The sequence below is a fragment of the Eretmochelys imbricata genome, chromosome 3, assembly GCF_965152235.1.
Source record: "Eretmochelys imbricata isolate rEreImb1 chromosome 3, rEreImb1.hap1, whole genome shotgun sequence".
Taxonomy (NCBI): domain Eukaryota; kingdom Metazoa; phylum Chordata; order Testudines; family Cheloniidae; genus Eretmochelys; species Eretmochelys imbricata.
The window spans coordinates 159,307,722-159,334,009 of NC_135574.1; the positions used below are offsets into that span (position 1 = coordinate 159,307,722).

The 26,288-nt window shown below is 44.1% G+C and overlaps 2 protein-coding genes and 1 long non-coding RNA gene across 5 annotated transcripts in view; 2 read left to right on the forward strand and 1 right to left on the reverse strand.

The window, feature by feature from the left end:
* The window catches only part of FBXO28 (F-box protein 28), a 29,792-nt gene extending 26,391 nt beyond the window's left edge, over positions 1 to 3,401 (reverse strand). Inside the window, exon 1 of the mRNA XM_077813701.1 lies at positions 3,171 to 3,401. Within this exon, the coding sequence (XP_077669827.1) occupies positions 3,171 to 3,386 (216 nt within the window). The 5' untranslated portion in view covers positions 3,387 to 3,401. The remainder of the gene's footprint in view (positions 1 to 3,170) is intronic.
* Positions 3,393 to 16,567, forward strand: LOC144263079 (uncharacterized). Of its 3 annotated transcripts, none has more exons than XR_013345712.1 (3): positions 3,393 to 3,705; positions 8,107 to 8,184; positions 15,986 to 16,567. It is a non-coding gene; the product is annotated as an uncharacterized LOC144263079 (long non-coding RNA). The 3 variants fall into 3 exon arrangements; XR_013345713.1 differs by lacking the exon at positions 15,986 to 16,567 and adding an exon at positions 8,398 to 10,144; XR_013345714.1 differs by lacking the exon at positions 3,393 to 3,705 and adding an exon at positions 3,723 to 4,478.
* Positions 16,568 to 18,812: 2,245 nt separating this feature from the next.
* The window catches only part of TP53BP2 (tumor protein p53 binding protein 2), a 65,657-nt gene continuing 58,181 nt past the window's right edge, over positions 18,813 to 26,288 (forward strand). Inside the window, exon 1 of the mRNA XM_077813703.1 lies at positions 18,813 to 19,086. Within this exon, the coding sequence (XP_077669829.1) occupies positions 19,060 to 19,086 (27 nt within the window). The 5' untranslated portion in view covers positions 18,813 to 19,059. The remainder of the gene's footprint in view (positions 19,087 to 26,288) is intronic.

A 26,288-nucleotide genomic window follows, 5' to 3' on the forward strand; every position in this document is an offset into this window, starting at 1 on the left:
TATATTTGTTAATAGTTTATCCAGACTAACTCTAAATATTCCAACAATAGGGCTTCCACCGGCACTTCTATTGATAGTAGCTGTCTTCCATAATAACCAATTTCTTTGCAAACCAAGCATTTTTGAGTTCAGAAAAGGGAAAAAAATTTTATTTTCCCCTCAATAAAAGCAGTCCACTACCACAGAATAGACCCCCTAGGTAAATATAACACTTTGCTTTCATTCAAGAATCTCAGCATGTTTACAAACATTCATTTAGCTTCACAAACCGGTGAGGTAAATATTATCCCTATTTTACAGACAGGGAAACTGAGGCAGAGAGGGGTCACATTGCTCAGGCAATGTCACACACAAAGACTGTGGCGGAACTGAAAGCAAAATCCCACAATTCCTCGTACTATACTTTAACCATCAGTCTTTAATAATGAGCCATACTAATGAAGTTTGCCAAAGTAGTATATACAAAGATGCTATTAAGGTTTCTTCATAGCTGGGCAGGTCTGAAATATAGCCTACTTTCAAAATAACACATACATACACCTTAGTGAGGATTGGTGGACTTAATCCATCCTGGAGGAAAATACTTACTGATATCAGCATGTGAGGTGCTGCATAAACAGAAACGGAGCCCTGTCTCCAGGAGTTTCAATTTAATATTAGAATCAGACAAACACATTTTAGAACACTGGCAGATTTTGTAAAATATTTCTCCCAGAAATGTAGTCCAAATTACTGTAGAAATATGTTTGTCATATTAGAGTTCTAATATTTGTTTTGTTACACAGAAAGTCTAATTACATGTTCTTAAAATAGAAACAGTATGGCACACAAATTTAGCGAGGGTTACATAAGCTTCCTAATCCTTCTACTTCATTATCCACAACAAGTAATTTATTGGCTTGGTCCAGAGTTTATACTCCCTTGCTATTCAGACACTACCAGCACGATGTACACTGATCTCAGTTACATCTCTGCACATTTTTTGCACCTTAACTCTTGACCTATGTCTGTCTGAGTGAGACAGTAGGGGTGTGATCCACAAAGGTACTCAGAAACCTAAGTCCTGTTTTTAAGTGCCACTGCAATCCACAAAACTCCCATTCAGCTGCCACCTAACCTGTAAATGCCTAAACTCACTCAGTACCTAAGTTTTTTCCTCTGGGCATGTGTACTGCAGCCTCACCCTAGGCACCCTGGTGCCTATCGCCTGCCTGAGCACTATTGCCTCATGATAAAGGTGCAGATTCCTATCTCCTGCCTAAGCCCCAGAATGATTCACAAGCTGGGAAAGAGAAGGTGTTCAGCTGCTTAAGTCACATCCAGAGACCTGATCTGGTAGGCAACCTCTGGGCACGGTTACCATATTGTGCCCCTCAGGCAATCCGGGCGGGGGGGGGGGTAGCAGGAGGGAGGAAGAACGTTCCTTAAAACCTTTAACCTGGTGGATAAGGTACTCGCCAGGATGTTGGAGAACCCCAGTTCAAGTGCCCTCTCCTCCTGAGGGGGAAAAAGGGATTTGAACTGGGATCTGCCAACTCTCATATAAATGCCCTAACTACTAAGCTATGGAATATTTTGATATGGATCTTCCTCAGTCTCACCTATTTAAGTTGTTACACTTTAATAAAACAATTGAATAATTAAATATTAACTGGGCCATTGAAAGAGTTAAAATGACTTTATAGGAGTGGTGGGCAACCTGCGGCCCGCACGCAGCCCATCAGGGTAATCCATTGGTGGGCAGCAAGACAGTTTGTTTACATTGACCGTCTGCAGCTCCCGGGGTCAGTGGTTCACCATCCCTGGTCAATGGGAGCTGTGGGAAGCGGTGGCAGGCACATCCCTGTGGCCCGCACCGCTTCCTGCGGCTCCCATTGGCTGGGAACAGCGAACCGTGGACGTGCCTGAGGACGGTCAATGTAAATAAACTGTCTCACGGCCTGCCACCAGATTACCCTGATGGGCCACAGGTTGCCCACCACCACTCTATAAACTAGTGATTAGACCGCTCACCTGAGAGGTGGCAGATCCCTGTTCAAATCCTTTCTCCCCCAGCAGGAGCAGAGGGGACTTGCACTGGGAGTCTCACAGACCCTGTGTGGGTGCCCTAACTATTCGGGAAGTCCCCATCCCCAAGCCATTTAGTTTCAGGCCCCACACGCAATTCAGGCAGCAGGACAACCTCTTCTCCAGGTTGCTAGCAGAGCTACGCACTTCCCTGCAGTCAGCATCTCCCATTGGCTATCTTAGACATCTCCCGGTCTAGCATTCTGGTTTTGTGGATCTCATTCTAAGGTGCCTATCTCTCCCCATTCATTCTACAGGGAGCCTAGGAACCTAACCCAGGCTTTGTGTTCCTGTGATTTTCTAAACATTAGATGCTGCAGTGCTGAACAGTGTGGTGCCTAAGTCCCTTAATGGATCTGGCCCTAAGCTCTTTGCAGCAAAGTTCTTATCTTCCTATACATTTTCTATATATCATATACACTTACTGTACTACAAATAATAAATAGACATGCGGACTCTAATCTAAACCCACAAGGAAGCATTTCACAGGAGGAACAGTCTTGGAACATAATGCTACCATTTCTAAAAAACATGAAGGAGATAGATGTACCAGTTAAGTAAAGAAACCAATGCGCAGACAAATAGCATGCCTCCCGAGGCAAATACACCAAAACGTTTAACACATAGGCTCTTGTTTGGGTTTTCGGGGGGTGGGTGTGTGGGAAAGAAAAAGGGACAAATGCATCCCCCAACTAAGAAGGTACTGAACAGGAGACAGTGTGGGGGGAATTGCCTGGCTTTTCCACAACTCCAGCACAGTACTGAGGAAAGATCGGGCCAGCGGGCAACATCAGACTGCAAGAGATGGTGACAGTGGGCCCCTCTCCCCTTCCGCCCACCTCGTTTCCCTCCTGACAGACCTGAGTAATTGCATTAAACAAAACCCGGGGGGGGGGGGTATTTCACCCTAAGCCTCCCAGCAGCAGGGGCAGACGTGACGGACTCAGGGGCGGGCAGCAGTAGGGCCCTGGGCTCAGTCGGGCCCTGGCTTGATATTCCCCCCTTCCCCTTCCCAGCCCCCCTCGCCCCCCACCAGGCGGAGCTGATGACCCAGCCCCCTTCGCCTGACGGAGCCCCCCCCCCCTCGCCGGCCGGCCCCTCACCAGGCGGAGCTGGCTGGTCTCGTCGTAGGAGAGGAACCCGAGGATGCTCTCGATGGCCACGATAGGCAGCCCCACCAGCGTGTTGCTCTGAGGGAGCTGCTCCAAGAGCGCCTGGCCCCCCTGGAGCTGGGGGGCCGGAGGCGGGGAGAGGCGCGCCGAGCCCATGGCGCCTCCTTCCCCCTCCGACAGGAGCCGCTCCTCCGCCACCGCCGCCATCTTGGGCCCTGTCCCCCTCCAGTCCTCGGCTGCGGGAGGGGGGACTTCCTGTGACAGCACTTCCGCCCCCCGCCCGCCCTGGGCGCCGCTAAGGGGACGCGGGGGGTGTCCTGGGGTGCCCTCACAGGGGCGTTTTGGGCCCGTCCCCTCCCCAGTTGTGACCCCCCCCGGGCCCTTGGGCGCCAGTGGCCTGATCCCCCTGCAGGCCCCGTGCTGCCGCTGGAGCGGCCTGGGGCCGCCGCCCTGAGCACCCCAGTGTGCCCCCACTCTGTGACTAGCCCCTGCCCCCAGCGGGGAGGTGCCGCGGGGGTGGCAATAGGTGAGTGAGAGCGGCTGGAAGCGGGGTGTCATCTACGCTGAGCTGAGCCTCTGGGGCCAGCAAATCCAGCCCGGCGCCTCAGCCCGCGGGAGCTGCTGGCTCTACGGGGTGTCGCTGGCGAGGAAGGAGGGGGCCTGTCCCCAAAGAGCTCACATTGCGAGGCCCACAGGCAGCGAGCTAGGGGGCAAGGAAGGAGAACAAAAGGGATGGCTTTGTGGACAGACCCCTCAGCCAGCAGACCGTGCTTTTGTGGGCTGAAATACCCCTGGCTGCCCCTCCACCATGCCCTTGTTGAAGGCGGTGGGGTGGGGGGCATTTGAGACAGCTCCAGGATTGCCCCACACAGGTTCTGAAGAAAGTGCCCATCTTCCCTCTGTAGGGCTCTTCCTCTAAGAGGCTCTGTTGGACCACCCTACCTCTCAGAGCTGCCAGCTGTCCAGGCACCTTGTCTTTGGCCCCAAGGCCTCCTGCAAAAAATTGGAGAGACTGAACATCCATGGGGTCCCCCAGCCTCCTGCTGCTCCATCACAGATAGGTGATGGGGTTGTGTGTGCATGTAAAACAAATGGGTGACCACTTCTGATTGTCACTACTTGTATCACAATAATACATAGTGCAGTTGTAGCTGTGTTGGTTCCAGGATATTAGACATACCAGGTGGCTGAGGTAATATCTTTTATTGGACCAACTTCTTTTAGTGAGAGAGACAAACTTTTGAGGTACACAGAGCTCTCTTTTCAGGTCATACATGGAACAAATCCTATTTCCAAAAGGTCAGTGAACCACAGTCAATATTATGGGGGAGTTCTCTGCCATTATCCATTCTTTGTGCTCTTTAGGCAGCACATAGGGAGTGGAGGTTACTCACAAGTCCCCAGCTGGCAACATGTTCCCATACGTTGTATGAGCACCTTTCTGAGCCTATCACCATCTTGCCCCAACCTGTCAGTACCAATGGCTAATTGGGGAGGGGCAGGAGCAAGAGGAGCCACCACCATGGTCAGAGTTCTTTCCCCGTTTCTGCGGAGTGGAAGCAGCAAGAACCAAAGGGTGTGTTTCAGAAGGAACAGGTCTAGGAGCTGTTTTAGCAGCCACAAAGGAGCTCCTGGTGCCTGCCTGCAGTAATTGAGGAGTACCACAGTACCTCCTGAATTCCATAGGAATAGTAGTAACAGCACAGGAGAAGGAGACCACCACAAGTGAGGGAACAGAGGTGTCAGTGTACCTCAGCAAGGAACCCAAGGAACTTCGTTTTTCATTTGGTTTAGGTGTTACCCTTTCCGCAGCCCGTGGGGCAGAGGTGGGTTGGGTGAGGACAGGGAATGGTTAGAGTATATGGTAGATTGGGGACCTTAGCCAGCTGTCCCAAATTAGAGCAGTTCTCAGATCGCTCCTATGGATCCAGAGAATATAGAGGGTAAAGTATAGCCAGAACAAACCAAATTCTGGTCACAAGTAACACCTCTGAAGTTAATGAAATTTCATGGAAATTACAGCAAAATCTGCCACCAAAGGGATGGGTTAGGATAAAAGCACCTAGAATATAGTTTTCTTTGGGCCTAGAAAATGTCATGATGGTTCTTGTTGTAACTAATGACTTTCTAGCTGCCTAAAATCCCTGTGGATTTCCCCTGCTACGATTAAAAAGTAACTAGTTATTTGTTGGTTACTAAGGTAAATGATTAGGGGATGGGGATTAACCTATGATTTTCAAAGACAATCCTGGGAACCTGCCTTTCTCAATGGAAGAACTATTCAGCTAAGGAAGGAGTAATTTGGGAGCAGCAGAGAAACAATGGGAAAGCCTTTATATATATCATAATGGCATTCCAAAAATGTGTCCTGAAATGAATATTTCCTATTTGGGAGCAGAACATTATATGCCATGTACATATTTGGAAGCATTTTGCATTGTTTTTCCCCCACTAATGTCTAAAACTACAAGCCAATATTAGAACAAGGCCTCCCTTTTTCCTCTATAATTTCAGGATCTGACAGCCTTTCCAAGACAAACCTTTAGTGGTTTCAGTCCAGTTATGGGGATTCACGATAGGTTTGTGACTTTGCACATATAGTTCAGGCAGACAGCTCATTAATATTTTCAAAATTAGGAAGAAAAAGCCGTTTACATTAGTTATAAATGTGTTTAATTGTTTTGAATGCTTAACTTGAAAAGTTTGTTTTTAAGATATAGTTTTGCAAATAATTAGTAATTAGTCTGCTGAGTTAAAGCTCAGACTCTGCTGAATCTTAAGTTTTGATTCACATTGTGATGTTTTCTTTTTTCTGTATCATATTTTAGAATGGTCAATTTGTAAATGATCCAGTGCTTAATCTTGAAAAAAATACATCATCCTTATCTGTAGATGATCCACAATATAGCCTTAATAGTGACTTACCATTTGAGCCCATAGTAAGAGACTCTGGAGCCCATCACCCCAGCAGTAACTCCTAGAAGTATCATGTAAGGTAATAAAGGTTTTAGTGCATCCCAAATCATAGACCGGCAGTTTTTGCAGTCAGTGTTTACAATTGATGCAGGATATATTTCCTGTATCCTGCTACAGCTGTCACCGGTCTAGATTTTTACAGAGCTTGCAGGACATTAAAACTGTCTTGCAATAGCCTTAGGGCTAATGCAACATCATAATATGATGATGGTTGTCTATGTCACACTGAATTTTTTGGGTAACGTTCAGCAAAAATGGTTCAGTCATTTCCAGGAAGGAAGGTAAGGAAAAATAGGCTGTTTTCTTTAAAAAAAAAAAAAAAAAAATTACAGTTGTTTCTTTGAGAAACTACAGTGCCTCCATACTTGGGAGTAGGGACATGAAATTTGACAGGGGAGCTGCCCTCGTGTCAGAGATGTGGCTTTTGCTGTCCCTTTGAAAATCTGCCAAATTTGGCCAAGTTATAAACCTCTGAAAAAATCTCAGTTCATCCATACTTAGCCTTGTTAGAATTTGACAGAGGAATTCTGAGAATTTCATCTGCCCTGAACATGCACCATCCCTCCATGCCAGCCGAACTGCCCATGTGCCAGCCCCTCAGAGCAACTGAACATGCTCCAACCAAGGGCTGCAGGGGCTGAACAAACTTTTCCTATAATTGCTCCTCCTGGCTGCCTAATTTTTGAATGCTTGACTTTGCAACCCTAGCATGCTGTTAACATTGTTTTTTGTATGCAGTATAGAGTAGATACAGAGTAAAATTAGTGTGGAGAGAAATATAATATAGTACAGTCCATTTCATTTTAAACTCCTCAGGGTGACACCTCCTGCCAAGACGTTTAATGTGAAAAAGTATGCAGATAAGATGCTTATTTGGAAGCAAAAGTTTATCTAGACTGAGAATTGCACCAGCTTAATTAAACTGGTGCAACCCTCTGTACGCATAGTGTTTGGTTTGTTTTTTTTAAACTTTTAGTGGCTTATGTTGGTTCACATTAATTTAATTGGGAACAGGTTTAAATTGAACCAAAATGAACCACTCTTATACCAAAATACATATTCACATAGGGGTTTTCACTGGTTTAAGTAAACCAGTTTCAGTTAAACTGGTGCAAATTTGGGTGTGTACAAGTCCTAAGATGTAAAATACATATTAAAAAATTTGGAATCTAAACTGTTTATTCAAAGGAGTGAATACAATAGTGAATGACTCTGGCCATGGCATGAGACACAGGCAGTAATACCCTCGCTCTGCAGAACACCAAGGTATACCTGCCTAGCCATTAACATGCCTACAGAACAATGCCAGCTGACTAGGCACATGGCAAACTGAGAATACTGCCCCTCATCTGTTTGTTACACCTACGATCCAAACACAAGTAGTGTATGCAAAAACATCATGTTACTGTTTCCTTGTCCTTACTCACACACTCCCTGCTTTGTTTCATCCAGCTGTTGTAGCTTGTCTTTAAAATTGTATGTTCTTTGGGGCAGGGACTTCTTTTACTAGATAGCCGTATCCGTATAGCACACAGTACGAGAGGTTCCCAACCTGGTAGAGGCCTTTAGGCAATGCTATATTACAGATAAATTAATCAATACAGATGTCATTTGGGTTTGGTGTTGCATATGATAATAGATCAGAAACATCAAAGAAATCTGAAAGGGAAAGCAAAATTGCAAAACAGGTGGGAGATGTATCATGCCCACCCAGAGACCGGAGGGCTGGGTCTCAGACTGGAACAGAACAGGTAGAAAAAGACTAGCCAGGGAAGGAGAAAATGCATTCTCTATAAATGTAAGATTGTGATTCTTAATTAAAACAACATGGATTGGACTGATCTTAATTAGCTTCTGCAGCTTCAGGCTGGACATGTCATGCAAACAGTTTCTTTTGCTCAGTCTGATTTTCTCTCTCTTTTTCAACAAATTTTGTTTTTCTACAATTCAGGTGGTTTAAGATTGGTATTTGAGAAATTGATGCAAACTACGCTGGGCGGGGCTAGAAACCTTCAACCTCCAAGATGAGGTAAGGAAGAAAAGGTTGTTGGAGCCCACCTTTCTCTGGATTTGTGGTCAAAAGGGTCCTTTCCTCTAAGGAGTGTTAATATTAAAACTGCAGGCCTCCAGACACTTAGGAAATACCTAATGACCACAGATAAGAACTGAGTTTAAGGGGCATAGGTCACAATTACCCAACTGAGAATTTACCCAGATACTGTTTTTATGTCTCATCGGAAAGGTCAAGACAGTGATCCAAAACCAACTGGCCATTGGTTTGATACTGATTCAATGGAGGAGTGTCATCTATAGAATCACCAACACCACTTCCCACATCACCCTGGATGTTCCTTGCAAATCCAACTTACTGCCATCAAGTACTGAACAGTCCAACCCTAAAGTTACATATTAACTGGAGTGGATTTGTGGGGACACCTTATGGTCAGTTTGGGAAACTACATGCCTTTATTCACAAAGGTGTGAAATCCAGTTCTGTGTAGAGGGCCACTCCAAGGCCTTTGAACCATTCAAGTTCATTTCCAGATAGGCCCAATGCTGAGGAACAGGTCTGGTGTGTGGAAGGAGATGGGTTCAGTGTATATTGTGCAACAGAGGAAGTTATCACTTGTTTAATAGTAGTAAATATGGCAATACCCAAGGGTGCAATTGGGATTGAGGCCCTATTGTGCTGGGCTCTGTGTGATCACAAAAAAAGAAACAATCCCTGCCCTGAAAGGTTTACGATCTAAAGATTTAGTGCTTACAGTATGCTGGGAAAAGTACAATTAACTAAAGAGGCATTGACTCAGAAAAACAGTGAAGCAGTATCTACAGAAATAGGAAGGAGAAATATGAGGAGGTATTAACTTACATGGCTTTTGCTCGCTCTCCACCTCTTTTCTTAGAGTGTTCACAAAAACAGGAAAAGATTGTCTGATTTCCTAATTAAGGGCCCAATAATTCTGTCAGCTACACTGGTGTAAATCCTGAGTAATTCCTTTGGCTTCAGCATGTTACTTTAAATTTATATTAATGTATTTGAGAAAAGAATTTGGCCCTAAAAAGGACAGACAGGAAATGCCTTTGATGGTCATCAGCTGAATCAGGCTTTATTGGCATGACAAGCTGTTTGAGTGTTGCCAAAGTGTAAGAAAAAGACAGGCCATCAATCATCTGTCAGAGGCAGGTATGAGCCATCCAGAATAGAGTTACACACTGGGTTTGGGATTATTACAGTCCATTCCTGATCTTGTAGCAGGTTGCTGTAACATGAAGCCAAAACAGAATATCATTTGGTGATGAGCACTGGGAGGATATGTCAATATGAAAATATATGAAGAGAATATGTAAATTGACGAGAATATATTAACCTAAGGACCCAAACCTGCAGACCTTTAAAGGCCTTGTCTACACTACAGTGGCACAGTACAGCACTGCAGCTGTGCTGCTGTAGCACCCTAATGTAGATGCTTCCTACATCAACTGAAGGTTTTTTTCTGTCAGTGTAGTTAATCCATCTCTCTGAGAAGCAGTAGGTAGGTCAACAGAAGAATTCTTCCATTAACCAAGCTGCATCCACACTGAGGGTTAGGCTGACCTAACTGGTGCTCGATGCAACATTTTTCACAGCATTGAGTGACGATTATCTCATTTTTAAGTGTGGTACAGGCCTAAGAAAACTATTTTGGGCCTGATCTTGCATTCCTTTTGCATACAAAACTCATTGATTTTGTGGTATTCTGAAAATTGTGTTAAAATTATGATCTAGCACTTTACATTCCCAGGGGTTTTGCTAGGGCTCTGTAGGGAAGCATGTGATCAGATTCACTCTGTGCATAGCGAGCCAGCCTAGAGTGACAAACAAGGTCAGAGTGAGCTGTGCCTCTGCATTTTAGGGAGCAGCCTGCTTTCTCTCTCTCTGATTTTGGATTCTTATTTGTTATTGTTCTGAATTCTAAGAATAAAGTAAAAAGAAAAGGAGTCCTTGTGGCACCTTAGAGACTAACCAATTTATTTGAGCATGAGCTTTCGTGAGCTACAGCTCACTTCATCATGATGAAGTGAGCTGTAGCTCACGAAAGCTCATGCTCAAATAAATTGGTTAGTCTCTAAGGTGCCACAAGGACTCCTTTTCTTTTTGCGAATACAGACTAACACGGCTGTTACAAAGAATAAAGTAGTGTTTGTTGCAAGCTTCCAGCAAGAGTATTTTATGTTTTTATCTAACTTCTGTGTGTGTATGCTGTGAAACAACAGATTTCCCTGTCTCCTTCTTCTCTTGACTTCATTGGAATGCTCATGTGAGTTAAGGTAGGTAGCTGGTGCTTGGAATGGGAGAGAGGAAGTAGGTAGGGGGGTAGGAATAAAGTTTCAGTATTAAGTTGCTCGCCACATCTCATGAATACTCAGCTCGGGTGTACATTGAGCACCAGTTTGTGTCCAATCAGTACCTTGTGGTTTTTGCTGGGGGTTGTGCAGTTTCAGTCACAGGCTAAATAAGGGATATGCTCATTCAGCACATTCCTCAGCTGGCCTAACCACTCCTCCTCACTGGCCAAGTGTCAACTCTACTTCTGGGGCTAGATGGTGCCTCCAGGCAGAAAGGACTTTGTGCTCCCTTGGACTGCTTCAATTGCTCCAAACAGACTTTCTGTTGCACAGGGCCTTCTGCCAGGGTCTGTGCTGAGAAAAGTTGGCATAGACCCCAGAATTAATCTGGTCCAGTGAATACAATTCAGTACTGAGAAGCAAGCAACAGAGAGAGGGAGGAAAAATACACTATATATGCTACATACAGGGCACCCATTTGTGTCAAACCAACTTTGGGGGGGGTGGGGAAAGAAGGGCTGGTGTAGGGGAAATTTATTTCTTCTGTCCTTAATACACAGCATAAGCATTCTTTAGTTTGGAAAATGTTTGATTTGTATATTGAATTACTTGTGAAAAAAAGCCATGGCTTTAAATTACAGAGAGTAGAGTTACGGGTAGAAAACTAGGATTTTAATCTAACAAATACTTTGAGAGTGTTTGCAGAAACTTTGGTTCATGGAAGCTCACTCATCTCTTTTTAGGTTGGAAGAAGTGAAAAACTATATACATTATGAATGCTGTGTGTGTGCAGTGGTACTGACAATTCATCCTCTGCATTTATGAAATCTCCATTTAAAATCTTCACAGAAATCTCAAACCAAGAGCAGAATATATTACAGCCTAGCTCTATACAATTTCTACAGTAGTTTCTGGGTGCTGCTGGCTCTTCACTTGTAAATAGCTATTAGCTTAGTCACTGTTGTTATTATGATTTGACATTTGTGTATTGCACCATGGAAGCACATGGCACTTTACAGAAGATAATCTTCTAGGTTATGAGATAAATGGTTTCTAAAGTTCTCCAGTCTAATGTACTGCTACTTACTTTTCCGATTAAAGATCCAAAGAATCAAATGCTGCTTTGTGGTGTAGCCATTCACATAAGTGCTAAGTGGGTCTATTGTGATACCAGATCAGATTGGTAGCATTTTATACCCACTTTGTACAGGTGCAAATGACAATACAAAATACAAGACAAGCCTTTGCTCTTTCAGGTGTGATAACATTGTGTGATCTGGCCATTCCTATTGCTGAGAAAAACAGTTTTTGTTTGGTTTGGGGTGAGAATGTCACATAGAGTTCTATTTTCTGTCTGGATTTTCGTTCAGCATAATCTTCAGCACAGCTATTCCTGTTTTTATCTCAAGTGGGTATTTATGACACACCACACAGGAGTGCTTCAAATGGTCATCCAATAAATCCTTCAACAAAACCAAACCATCCAACCAAAAGCACAATAACTGATAGATTCTTCATGAGGTATTTACTGATGCGTTGAGCAATAGAAAGTGCACTACAGCTGAGGAGAGTAGGTTCAGTTGTCCCACAGAGTGGATCTTCCAATTCAACCAGCACAGGTATGGAATTAAACAGTCACCTCTATAATACTCCTTAGACCCAATGGAGAGTACTTCACACTGCCTGGGATCCCCATATGTAGAGGGCAGGAGGTAGGAATTGGATATGCTAGATTCATCCTATTGACAATGGGGTCCATTTAATACAGTTCAAGGCATGCCACTTGAGGAAGGGTTCTAGGGGTGGTGGAGGCCAGAGGAATCTGGCTCCAAAAAGTAACCAGATGGGTAGCATGGGGCTCCAGAGCTGGTGCAGAGACAGTGCTTTGTGGCTGACCCTGGCCCCTAGCCCATCTCCTGGGATCTAAATGGATCTCAGAAAGGTGAAGATTCTGGAGTCAGTAAACTCCTTCCTCTTAACTTCTGAGGGGCAAACTCTGCTGCCACAATCAAAAAAACAGAATCTCCCTGCATCTTGTCCCTCCCACAGCTTCTATGGAAGGAGGATGATCTGGCCAAGTATCACTATTTATTTTCTAAAATAATCTGGATACCAAAAATTGAGCATATAAATAATAAATTAAAAATACCTGTAAGAAGCACTAGAGATCAGCTGGTGGCTTAGTGAAGCTGGGTGAGAGCAGTGTGGATTATACAGGTTTTCTTTTTCCAGTGGTTCAGTGAAATCTCTTAATTCACCTGTTTGCAAAGAAAGTGAAAATGGCACCTACAGACATGGCAAACAGAGAAAAAGGAGACAAAGGGATACATGCGTGTTTTGACTTTTGCACCCTTGGAATGCTGTGCCTCAAGCCTCTTGAGTTTAACTGAGCCCTCCTCCCACCATTCTCCTTCCAGCAACCCTTTCCCCCTACCCTCCATCCCTCTCCTGGCTCTCTGTACCCTCAGCCACCAGGAAAAATTGGAAGCAAGTTCACCATATTAGACTTGACACAGACTTAACAACAGGTGGCGCTGGATAGTAAATGTAAAACACCAGGCCTGAATCTGCTGTACTAATTTTACATGATATTATTCCATTCATTTGAACAGACTAACTCCTTATTTACTCTCTTCTAAGAGACATAAGAATCAGACTCAGCATATTGCCATTAAAGAGGTTATCTCCCAGTATAACCAGCTGGCAAGCCTAGCAGTGATTTTTCAACACTTTATGGACAAGATACAGCAAAGGATTAGAAGAGCTGTGGAGAGAAGCTGCAGAGATGCACTTGAGCAACTTGGACTCAGTATTTGACAGGTTGCAGGATGAGAAGATGTAGAATTTACAGATCTGAAGATGAGACTTTACTGATCTGATGCTGAAGGAATGCATTCAATAACAGAAACTATAGAGTTGTCACAGGTGTGGCAAAGGTGTGAAAGGCAGGAGTGCTGGTAAGAAACTGATTTTTATTTCTTGGACCCGTATTGTATGGGTCAGGGCAACAAAAGATTAGGCCCCTATCATATAGCACTCCATTGACTCCGGCGGCTACTGTTACAACTGATGCCCACTAGCAGCCCAGATCACCCTTCTGCTTATGTAAGTGAATAGGGTTGATATCAAGTGGATTCCTCCTAAAAGCATAAAGAGAATAGGGATGGCGTTTCTGCATTGTCACCCCTCCTTTGGATTCTATACAAGCTATTCCAGAAGCATTAACTTCTACAGGATCCCTTCCCTTACTGCTTCTGAGTAGCTGCATAGGGACACAGACAATTGAACCATGGCTCTTTCTAGAGCTATGCTGCCAGAAGTGGGGCCAGAGAAGCATCACAAAGAGGCAGTTGCATAGACAGGACGGCTCCAACTTCCATGGATCTAACCTTCTCTTCTTCATGGAACCCCTGGATATGCTGGATGAGGAGGCTTTGCCACCCTGTCGATTCTGCAGCCCACAGACTCCTTCCCACTGGGGGACAATTTCTTGAAAACTCTGTGAGATGAACCTTGCAGAGTTTTCAGCCCCCTTCCACTGGGCTCTCTGAAGGAGGGAGTGATCTGCTCCATAGCTATCAAAGGTTTCAGAGTAACAGCCGTGTTAGTCTGTAGGAGAGTGGGGTGGGAGGAGGTATTGTTTCATGGTCTCTGTGTATATGTCTTCTGCAGTTTCCACAGTATGCATCCGATGAAGTGAGCTGTAGCTCACGAAAGCTTATGCTCAAATAAATTGGTTAGTCTCTAAGGTGCCACAAGTACTCCTTTTCTTATAGCTATCAAATCTTTCCTGGAATTCATATATTGTTGTGGACAATTCATTTCATGCGTGTCTAGTCTGTTGCCTGCAAAGTTGGTTAATAATGCCCTCTTCTGTTGTAGTGGGGACCCTGATCTAAAAGGAATTGCTAGGTGGCATATGAGTCACACAGCCTGGACTAAACCTGAAACAAATGATGCTTGATGAGGACTCCAACTCCTTAGCAGGGGGGCTTTAGTTGTGTGTAGAAAAGATAAAAATCAGGTCTGGGCTACACTAGAGTTAGGTTGACACAAGGCAGGTTACGTTGACCTAACTATGGAAGTGTTCTACATTTAAATTTTGTAACTGCCCAGCTACACTGACTTAATAACTCCACCTCCATGAGCGGCATAGCGTCAAGGTTGATGTAGTTAGGTGGTTGCAGTGTCAGTGCAGACACTTGTGTTGTTTATGCTGACTGTTAGTGGCTTTCAGGAGCTTTCCCACAATGCTCCACACTGACAGTACAAGATAGTGGAGAATATCCTGCAGCTCAAGTGGTAGAGAGTTTATTCTTTTGGAGCAAGATGATCTGTTTTCATGAAGTTTTGAGTGGTGATGTGTACAGCTATGAAGTCCTAGGAAGCCACAGTTTTCTAAATTGAGATATGCTGAATCTTCCCCATAATCACAGAAAAATGTATGCATTGTTACTGAACCAAAAAAAAATCAAAGGATTGTTCAGGCTTGTTGATAATAGGGCTAATCTATCAATCAGAACTCAATGAACTAGGAAGCCTCTACATAGACTAAATCTGTGGCAAGAACGTTTTATTTTATTATTTATTGTATTATTTTAAAAATAGGCTAGAATTGATCAGACAACTGGGAGGAGTGTGGTAACTAACACCCATGAAAAGGTTAATGCCAGCTTTCAGCAGCTCCAAGAAGTTGCTAAGAAACAGTGTCATGTCCTCCTGGTATGTCCAGTGAGAGTCTGAGTAGATGATGTAATGCTCAAAATTTGTGTTTCATTGGTTGGATCTGTTGCCACTCAATGCCCTACTAGAGGGTTAATAGGCTGGAGTTCTCTGGAAGCCTCAACTTTTCTCCACCTTCCTCATACACACACTTTAGCTAAGCTCTAATTAAATAAAGTTGGCAATTTATTTTCTAACTCGCCTCTGAACTTTTACTTACTATTGCTACAAACAGAGCACTAACCCTGTCTGAAAGGATGATTTCAGATGGGTGATAAAGCCTGTACACCTCTCCTATGTCTTCCACAGAGGCAGTCTTTAGTGCCATGAAAAATGCATTGGAGTAGTACAGTCATCTATAATAACAAACACATGGTAAGGGAATATTTGACTATTAAGGGATTGTGGAAAGATGTGTGTCCCAGAGTCACCTTCACCCTTCAGATGACTGTTCATTTAGGAAACATTTTTATATGAGCTTTTTCACCACCTTTGAAATCTACTGACTCTTAAGGACAAATATTTGTGCGTCTCTCTGTTTGCCAAGATGATCCTGCAGATGTGTAATGCCTGCGTGTCACTGTGTGTAAAGTGCTTGACGCAGCAGCAAGCTGGCTGCCCTAGAGAAGATGACAGAATCAGCAGAACGGAGCAGCTTTCCATATGTTCAATTAATTTCCTGCTATATGCCAGGACACTTCCTCCTCCTGTGCAGATGTAAAAAAAATCAGGACCAAGTTTCTTAGTTTCTAAATTTTTGTCTTTTCTCTTCCCTTCAGCACCCTGTGAACTGTCCTGCCTTCTTCTGTGTTATGTTCCCTTTTCCGTCCTATGTGGTTTTTTTCTACAGAGACAGCATATTTTAATGGACTGAGCACAGAGCTGGGACTAGAGTCAAGAGTTCCTGAAAACTAATTCCAGCTCTGCCATGACTTGTTATGTGGATATGATTTCCAGGACATAATTTATATTACATACATATGTATAAAGGGTGCTTTTAGAAAACTGTAATTTTAAAAAATTAATTAAAAAATAAAATGTAAACTCTATGTCAGTTTCTTTATCTGTAATACAGGAATAAAAACGCTTCATTACCTCACAGGCAGGTTATGAGGATTAATGCTCTAATAATATGGTTAAATTTTCTACACCACTTTGAACGTGAAACTGGTATATATATGCTGAGTATTATTGTTATTCTCCTTGCATTTGGGGATTCCTGTCTAAAATTATTAAAAATGTTTAATTTCTAGAAATAATGGGTATGAAGACCAGCATTTTCTGCAGAGTCCTAAAGGGTGACTGACTTACCACACCTTCAATTTCCAGCCTTTTTCTTGATCTTTAAAGTTACACTACCAAATGATTTAGGCCAGTAATTTATACCCCATCCTTCAAGCTGCTCTGTGTAGGTGTCAGAGTAACAGCCGTGTTAGTCTGTATTCGCAAAAAGAAAAGGAGTACTTGTGGCACCTTAGAGACTAACCAATTTATTTGAGCATGAGCTTTCGTGAGCTACAGCTCACTTCATCAGATGCATACCGTGGAAACTGCAGCAGACTTTATATATACACAGAGAATATGAAACAATACCTCCTCCCACCCCACTGTCCTGCTGGTAATAGCTTATAATAGATAAGTGGACAGTGGGGTGGGAGGAGGTATTGTTTCATATTCTCTGTGTATATATAAAGTCTGCTGCAGTTTCCACGGTATGCATCTGATGAAGTGAGCTGTAGCTCACGAAAGCTCATGCTCAAATAAATTGGTTAGTCTCTAAGGTGCCACAAGTACTCCTTTTCTTTCTGTGTAGGTGGACTCTTGTACTCATAGTACAATTTGCAAGGTAGGGCCTTTGATTTTGTAAAGAAAATAAATGATAAAAAAAACATGGAAAGATATGGTTTCTTTTTGTTTGTTTTTATATTTAAACATTGCCCTGCAAGGTTTTGAACTTAGACATAACAGAATAGAATTGGAAAGTAAAAGTAACTAGAAACAAAGGTAAAATTAACCATTTTAATATCACTAGCCAAAGTGAGTAATATGAAAAAAGTAAAAGGAGAGCATAGATAGGAGGCAGCATGGTCTAGGAGGTAAGACACTGCAAAATAAAGTCAGGAGATAAGGGATCCAGTTCTGGCTCGATGAAGTGAGCTGTAGTTCACGAAAGCTTATGCTCAAATAAATTGGTTAGTCTCTAAGGTGCCACAAGTCCTCCTTTTCTTTTTGCGAATACAGACTAACACGGCTGGTACTCTGAAACCTGAGTTCTGGCTCTGCTGCTGAAGTGCTCTGTGACTTTGGGCTGGTCACTTCACCTCTGTTTTCCCTTTCACCTATATGTCTTGTCTGTTTAGATTATAAGATTTTTAGGGGAGGGACTGTCCGCTGTTGTGGGTTTGTACAGTGCCTATAACAACTTGGCCCTGTCTCAGTTGGGACTTACAGGTGTTACTGTAATTTAATAACCTAAGGCATTGCTGTTAACAGTATGAGGATTTTAATTTTATCATCTTGCCATATCCCTTTAATAAAGATGTTTTTAAGCCTTGGCCTCTGCAAAAGTGGAGACCCCTGGAAGTCAGTGGGGCTGTGGGAATCCCTGCACTGGAGATAATCTTGCACTTTGCCCTCCAACGATCCTTAAAATCAGGGGAACATCTAGCTAGATGCATTTACGGGTATCTTTTAGTTCATTTAAGCAGGGGTTCTGAAAGTGATCATGGCTGAATAGAGTGAATAGATTGTGCGATCACAGAGATAAGGGGGTGAATAGTAAGTACCGACTTTCCAGTTCTTGCCCCCAGGGCAGGGTTTGAATTCAATTAATAGATACCTTAGGGGTGGGGAATCCATTGTCATGTATATACATAGGAATGGGCACACTCAAAATACGCAAAAAGAAAAGGAGTACTTGTGGCACCTTAGAGACTAACCAATTTATTTGAGCATGAGCTTTCGTGAGCTACAGCTCACTTCATCAGAAATCAAAATACGAGAAGTGAGAAAGTGATTATGCCAAAGGTAAAACTTATCCTCTCTGCAGGTGCCCTCAAGAGCCACAGGAGTACGTCAGCAAGGCAGGGCTGGTTCAGCAACTGCGTGTGAAATCCAAATCTGTCTGAGCGATTTCTGATTTTAACGAGGGACGGAGTGAATTATAATGAAAATGTCCATCTGGTCATGGCGAAGGACAGTCAGGGAGGGTGGCGCAGAGATGTCCAGAGACTGAGCGAGCTTCAGCAAAGAGGGGGGTGGAATGGGGCCCAGAGAGTTGGAGGAGGGGGCGGGATGAGCCAGCAGGAAGGGACGCCCCATTAGAGGGGGGATGAGCCCTCAAGGGCGGGGGGTCTCTGTGAGGGAGGGGGATGAGCCGCATAAAAGGCGGTCTCGGGCAGCTTCCCTCCTGTCCCACACAAGGCAAAGCCCGCCGCTGTCTAGCGTGCTAGGGGAGGGGAAGGGCAGGGCTTAGGAGGGAGCTGACCCTCCCTGTGCCAGCCCCTCCTGGGGGTAGGATCCGGGCGGGGTTGGGGCTGTCGGCTCCTCCTCGCCAATCGCTGGGCTTTGGGGTTAGTTTCGGAGAGTGGAGCCGGGGGCGGCGGCGGCGGCGGGGAGAGCGGGTCGCCGAGGAGACAAAGCGGCGGCGCTGGGGCTGAGCGGGGGCGGACGCCAGGGCCCGGCGGGGATCCGGCAGAGTGCGGCGCAGGCCGGGCTCCTCTTCGCAACAGGTTCCCAGCTCTGCCCGGCCCCCTGTGTGCTGCGGCGGGCACCGCAGGCCGCTCCGCCTCCCCAGGCCCCGGCCAGTGGTCTCCTCGGTCTCGGGCGGGGCGACCCGGCACCATCCGCCTCCATGCGGTTCGGCTCCAAGATGATGCCGGTGAGTCCGGGGTCCCGGCCGGAAAGAGCGCGCGGGGGGGAGGCGGACTCGGGGGGTGCGTGGGCGGGCAGTGCCGGGGGGGGGGAGGTAAGGGGGACACGTGGGGCTGGCGCTGGGGCTGGACTCTGCTCCCATCCCGTATTGTTCAGTCTCGGGGGCGCCGCGATCAGCGAATGTGACTCGTTGGCCCCAACATGGGCTGGGGCCAAGCGTGGGCAGAGCCAGGCCAGAGGGAGTTTCGTGGAGAAAGTTGGAAGGGGGGGAAGCTCGGGCTCGGACTGGAAATTGCCTTTTGCTTCTGACTCCAGGATCTCTCGGTACCTCCATGGTAACTTGGCGGTTTTCAGGGGGGGGGGATCAGCCGCGTGTACCTCGCCCCCCGGTTCAGAATGTACGATGGGGCGGTGCTGCTTGGAGACGGGTCATTAAATGGAGCTGACTCCTTATCTAGGGAAGGATCTGATAGCGCCAGTAAACATCGGAAGAGAAAATGGATCCTGCCATTGTGGAGGCAGAGACGGAGGAGCTGGGGGAGACCATCAGATTAGCCCTATGCTTGGTCCGAATCTGGGCTGGTTTGTGTTGGGGGATTTTCCTCCCACCTCTAATCTCAGTGTTTACAGCTATTCTGCTTGCTCCCGTTTCACGCTGAGATCAGTGTAACGAGCCCTCCGGGGGAGAAGAGCGAACCTTGTAGGGAAAAGTGCCCCAGGTTAGGATCAAGTGTCAGTAGTCTCTTGGCCTATCAAAGGCCATGATCAACTGTCTTGATGTTTTTGGTCTTTTGGCCTCGAGATGAAAACTTTGTCTGTGTCTCTTGGACTGGGAAGTAAAAATATTATCTAAGTTATAAGAGCGGCGAGCCCTGATCGGCGCTAGGCTTGCGGGGCAGGGCTTGTTGGGGGCTGTCCAGCGCACTGGGGCATGAACTGCTGGGGAACAGGTAGGTTATTGGTGAAACATTCCACACATTTAAAGAGACAGTGGCGTTTGGCCTTTGGAGGGAAGGGTTTGCCATACACTTCCCTTACTCCTCCCACCCCCCATTTCTTCTTGCATTAGATAGTTCTCCTGACTTTTTATTAAGGATTTAACCAGCTGCCAGTCTGAATTATCTTCAGATGCACAACAGTCCCTGAACATTGAGTTTGTTTCACTCTGAGAATTATAGATGTTATGGGTGGAACTGGCCTGTTTGGCAGGAGGAGGGACTGAATAAGCTAAATTGTTTTGTTCTCTCTAACTTATTCAGTGTGAGTTTGCAACTTCTATGTAACAAATTCATTAACAATTCTTAGCAAATTAGAGTTCCTAAATTTGTCTAGGCACAGACCCCTGCTGCGGCCCTAAGATTTTCCACATCCATTTTCTTTTTTAAAACGCCCAAGCTCCAAGAGGATGAGTGCCCATGTTCACAAAATAAACTGGTTTTGCTTGCTTTAAGGATATTCTCCCATTGACACTGAAGTAGGAATTACCAAGAGACATTTGTAGTTTATTAAAGGTGTGTCCACACTAGGTAAAAAAGGTGTGTTTTTAATACTTTAAAATTGACCCCTACCAGCTAACTTGTGTTAAAATATAAAGTGCTATGTCCAACCTATGGTTCTAACATGGGTTTAAAAACTCATCTTTGTTCCTAGTGAAGGCAAGGCCTAAACTGAATACAGCTGAAGCTGAATGAAGGGATGGAAAGGTTTTGCTGTGTGGGAAGAGGGAGGTCCTTAGTCCCCATGTTCCAGTTGGGCCAAGTGAGAAGTAATAGTATCTCTGAATATTTGGTATTAACCAACAATGGTTCATTTGGGGCTCTATTGGTTATTTCTTAAAATGGCAGACTACAAGTAAATAAAATGTGTTGGGAATTCTTGTGCTTAAAACAGTCTCCATTCATGCTTTCCTATAAGTATCTTAGATTGCAGTGTGTATGTGTGTTCCATGCCTATATGGCCTTGCTCTTTAAGTGCTTGCAAAATCAGGGCCAACACTGTGTTATGAGTAACTTTACACAGCTGCATAGACCCACTGAACTCAGTGGGATTATTCATGTATATAATGTTATTCACAAGTGTATTTGCAGAATTGGGGAATTGTATTCTTATGATGCAGCATATTGTCAATTTAAAAACACCCTTCCTATCACAAACCCTGGAAGCTGACTGAAACAAATAGGAATCCATAAACAGGAAGAGAATCTCCATTTATAAGGAGATTACACTTGAGTATCTCAGGCTGAGGTGGTTTGCTTGTTCCAGGGAAGCTAATGTCTCTTCTCCCATTCCTGTCACTCTTTCCTCCCCATTGAGGAGGCAATGATGAGGGTTGATTTAGTTCAGCAGACAAATCAAGGCAGGAGTAAGTGACTTTAATTGGTGTAATTAAAGAGACCACAATCAGTATTGGTGTAGTTAAAGTAGTCAAACTTTCTGGAGAATTATATTGTCATCAGCCCCTGGAAATCTGAGGAAAAATAAGCAATGTATATAGTAGCAAGGTCTTAATTCAAAGATAATCATAATTCAGTAAACATGCTGTCACCAGATAGTAAATCTGTACAAGAGACTACTCTTATCAGCTAACTGCCTGTCTTTGAAGATCATCCCAAAGTATCCCCAAACAATTCTATTCCTCCTTTATTTGAATGCCACCTCCATTTAAAATCTAGTTCTGTCTGTCCTTTCAGTGGTTGGTTGAGACAGGTGCCAGTGCATGAATTGCTGTAGGTGCTCAGACTTCCATTGCATGATGACGCAAATGTTGGTTATTCTGCTTTAAATTAATAAAATAAAGGATCCTTGCAACCTTTACCATACCATGTTTACTACATAAAGTAATGGATCAGTTTAAATTAGAACGGGTTAGGTGACTTAATTCTAGAGTGCAAATATAGTGGATTTAGAACTCAGCATTTTTAAAGGTTATAACATATTTTGTTGCTCTACAGGCTCTCATTTCTAATAATTACATTAATCCGGGGGGATGTGGGAGGAGATTTTAAAAGACACAAAGAGCAGTTAGTGGCCCACTGTGAATTGGTGCCTAAACAGCCCCTTGAAAATCTCCTCTGTAGTGTAAACACTCTGAATGGATAGGAACAGAAACGAACTGGAGCCCAAATAGTGCTAAAAACACTTGGGAGCATAAATAATAGCAAACCTTAAAACAATCTCTTGCACTTTTTTGCAGCTTCTTTTATCCGATCGCCCTTTTGATGACTAACACTGTTTTGTACCAGCAAAAATCATATTTAAATGATGAGATTTTGGAGTCTCTTTAAAAGAGTATTTTTTAACATCTGTCTAAATGTATAGCAACCAAGAATGACATTGAACCAAAATGTACCAAGCGTGACACTTTAGGAGAGCAGTCGTCTCCTTGGTGTGATGGTGGGACTCTTATGGGCATAAATATCTTCATCCATGCTGCTGAGTGAGAAATAGGAAGGTGATCCTTAAGCATCTTCCAACCCCTTCTTCCCCATCCCCCTTTTTTAATTCCTTTTGTGGTAACTTTTATATTTTCCTCTGCTTCTTCCCTATCTTATCTCTTCCTTCCACAATAAAACAATCTGACCGAACCCCTTGGCACCAGTCTCATACTCTCTTCTGCCCCAGCCAGTGCAATGCATACATAGCAAGAGTATAATGAATTACCTCTACGTACAGGTAAACTGATGGCACCTTAGAAATGCATGCAGAAGTAGTGACAGGGTTAAAGTCAGAGAATTAAATGATCCATATAAAACTGTCTCACCTTCCATCTGTTGAAGGCCTGTGGGAGTGCAATTTGTACTGTTGTGTTGCGATGAAGAGCTAGCACATTTTCTAAAATAGCATATCTTTCTGCAACATAATTGGTCCCCTTTGCGTGTTTTGCATTCTTACCATAAAGATGAGTAGATGTTGGGAAATAACGTGCGTCATTATGTATGCTGGATAAATAGCTTTGCTGAAGGGGTGGGCGGTTTCACAGATGGAGCTAATGCAGAAACTGTTATAGGCAGAGGCTTCAATTCAGTCTGAAATTCTTGTTGGTCATAATAGCTCTAAGGTCTGGATCTGTGTTGCGATGCAGAGCATTGCAGTGACCAACATTTAGGCGCCCAGACAATCTCAGGAACAACGCTGATCCACAAATCCCGAGTTAGGCGCTAGACTCCCTATATGATAAATGGAGCAGAGAGGTGCCTCGGAATGTGCTCTACAGAAGCCTACACACTAGATGGGGAGTTGGCTAAGATAGCCAGTGGGAGATGCCAGTGAGAAGAGTGTGTCCAAATGCCTACCCTTCTCATGGAGATAGGCGCCTTTGCTGCAACCCAGACTTGGGCACCTATGATCTACAACTGCAAATCCTTCTCCTGGAGTGAAGTTGCTTAGCAGCCAAAGTTGTTTTTGTGAGAATGAGCCAAGTGCCTGCCTCACTCAGTGCAAAATAGAGGAAGAGGTGGTGCACAGAGAAGGCAATGCCCCTGCCTGCCTTGTAAGTTTTAGCCCGGTGGTTAGAGCACTTACCTGGGATGTGGGAGACCATTCTCCCCTCTGTGTGAGGGGAACAAGGGATTGAACAGTGTCTCCCACACTTCTCAGAGTGCTCTAACCACTGGGCTATGGGATATCTTGATGTAGATTGCCCTCAGTCTCTCCTGTTGAAGCTGTTCTAGACTTTAAATAATTAAAGTCTTTGGAGAAAGAGGACGAGACCCTGCATCGCCTACCTCCTAGTGGTTAGGGCTTCCACCTAGGTTACAGAGTCATTCTCACTCTCGACAAATAACTCTTTATTTATCCACAGTGGAACACCTTCAGCAGAATAGGCTGAGCGCCCTCACCACAGAGTATGTAATAGCCCAGTGGTTAGAGCACTCTAAAGAAATAAACATTCAAGGGCCCGTTGGATGTTCCATTGAATAGTAACATAGGAATTACCACACTGAATCAGATCAGTGATCCATCTAGTGCAGTTTTCTTTGACTAAAATACTTCCCTCAATTGTATTATGAGAAAATCTGGTTTTAACTACTTGGGATTTACAGACACATGCATCTTCAGTAAGTATTCACTACTTTAATGTTAGATAAGGGGGAAAAAAATGTCTGTCTACAGTATGATGCAGATAAACAGTTGTTTTTGTTCACCCTGAACCACCTTTCTTCATCTGTGTGTTGCTTATTTAAGTGCCAGTCCTGCAATGGGATCCACGCAGCCAGACCCCTGTGTCTGTGACACCCAGTTGACTTCAGCATGAATTTGATTGTCAGATTGGGGTTTATATTGTAAGCACCCCAGGGCAGGGGCTTTGCCTCCTAATTTGTTTAAGGGCTTGGTATACATTGGATAACTATTAAATATAGTTCTGGACATTTTAGCCAAAGCAAGTCACTTAGTAATGTTACCAAAATATTATTTCATAAAATCATTTAATACATGGTATTCAGGGTCTTAACTTCAGGGATATTTTGCATAGAATGCTGAATAATTCTGAGAACATGTTTTGCTGGTCTTTTCTCTACAGTGCCTTGGGTGTGCATAACATTTTACAGACCATGAGCTGTTGTGAATCATGACAGTAAATAATGTCTCACTAGGTTTCCTGTACCCCTATAGTTCAGCAGGTTTTTTTGTCTATTGATCAATAACTTCCTATTCAATTTGTGAAACAATTTTAAAATAAAACTTATTTCTGTGTTGTCCCTCTTTACAAACAACCCCATTCTCCCAGAAAAAATTCACCTGAAATCTGTATTTTGTAGTACATGACAATTTGTTCAGTATGTCAGTTTCTTTAAGTGCTTTCATCACAAATGATCTGTATTCCCCCTCCCCCCCGACACTAGATCAGTCTGTGGAAGTCCTGGGAAATCACTTATTATGGTTTTGCTCCTGATCTGTCTATTCATCAGTAATTCAGACTGTGAATGCCTTGTGGGTTTCCTGTTACTGTTGCATGGGTCAATCCACAGGAGGATCAGATGGGGAGAGATGGGGATGGACACTTCATATAAAACATTTCCTTTCCCCTGTGGCTGTTACCAGATGGGGTCTCTGCTTTATTAATGAAGGGCCTGTCTGAAGAGCTGTATGCTAGATTAATTTGCATGGAGGTCAACGGAGTTTTAATAGAGGCAGGTACAATGGAGATAACATATTTGTTGGTTTATCCTCATTCTGGTGTCTTAAAGTGGCACTGTGCTCACTCATCATTCAAATTGATGATAATAAGTTGGCTTTAAAATGCTTTCCAGGTTTACCAGCTCTCCTTGTTAGCAATCTGCCTGGGGGGGTCTCCTTGCCCCCACAAGGCATGCCACTGGGCTTGCTGAGTTTGTTCAATAGGGACAGGGTCTTGTCTCTTTCAAAGGGAAGCCCTGTGAATAAGGAGGTGGGACGCACTGCAAAAATGACTTGGTTAGAGTGGCTTTTTTGGCTTGGCTGTTATAGCATCAGGAGGAAGGGGAGTAACTTTATTTCCTCACATCTGTGACCTCCCTGGGGAAGAGGTTGGAAGGTTCCCTTGTTATCCTGGGAATGTACACAAATGTCAGTTCTAGTATCAAAGAGAGGGTTATTTAATACTCTGGAAGATGCTCACATTCTTGAGGTCACGAGCAAATTAAGCCATCCTGCTCTTCGCTCTTTCACAGCATTACTGTCTTAAAGCCCTGTTTTAACTCTCCTTACTCACTTTTTGCTCAGGTAAACCTCTTTCCGAACTTAGTTGTGCCTGAGTAAGAGATGATTAAGGAGCTTGAGGCAGGGCCTTTTGTTTGACGTCAAGATGGTATAGTGTATAAAGGTCAACAGAGTTCTTTGGTGTCATGTGAAATAGTCCTATTTTTATATGATGCTCAACTGTTTGAGAAAATGCCAAACTTTTGGAATGTGGGAGAATTGCAGATGGTGTGGAATAGCTAGTTCTGTCACTTGGATGAGAATTTTAGGCGAATGATGCTCTTGCTCTAATCCATGAGGATTCCTTGTTACCAGAAATATTCAAAGGTAGAAACCAATTCCCATCGTGCTGTTAATCACTGATATTTTTGTTGTTGTTAGTCCTGTAATCAGGTTAAAATTAGTAACACCAATGACATCACCAGTTGTTGCATAGTTACTAATAGTGCTACGGTTACGTTTAGTGCAAAGCCAGTTTTGCACATGTGTTTAGAAATCTCTGGTTTCTGTTTTAGTGATGTTAGTATCAAG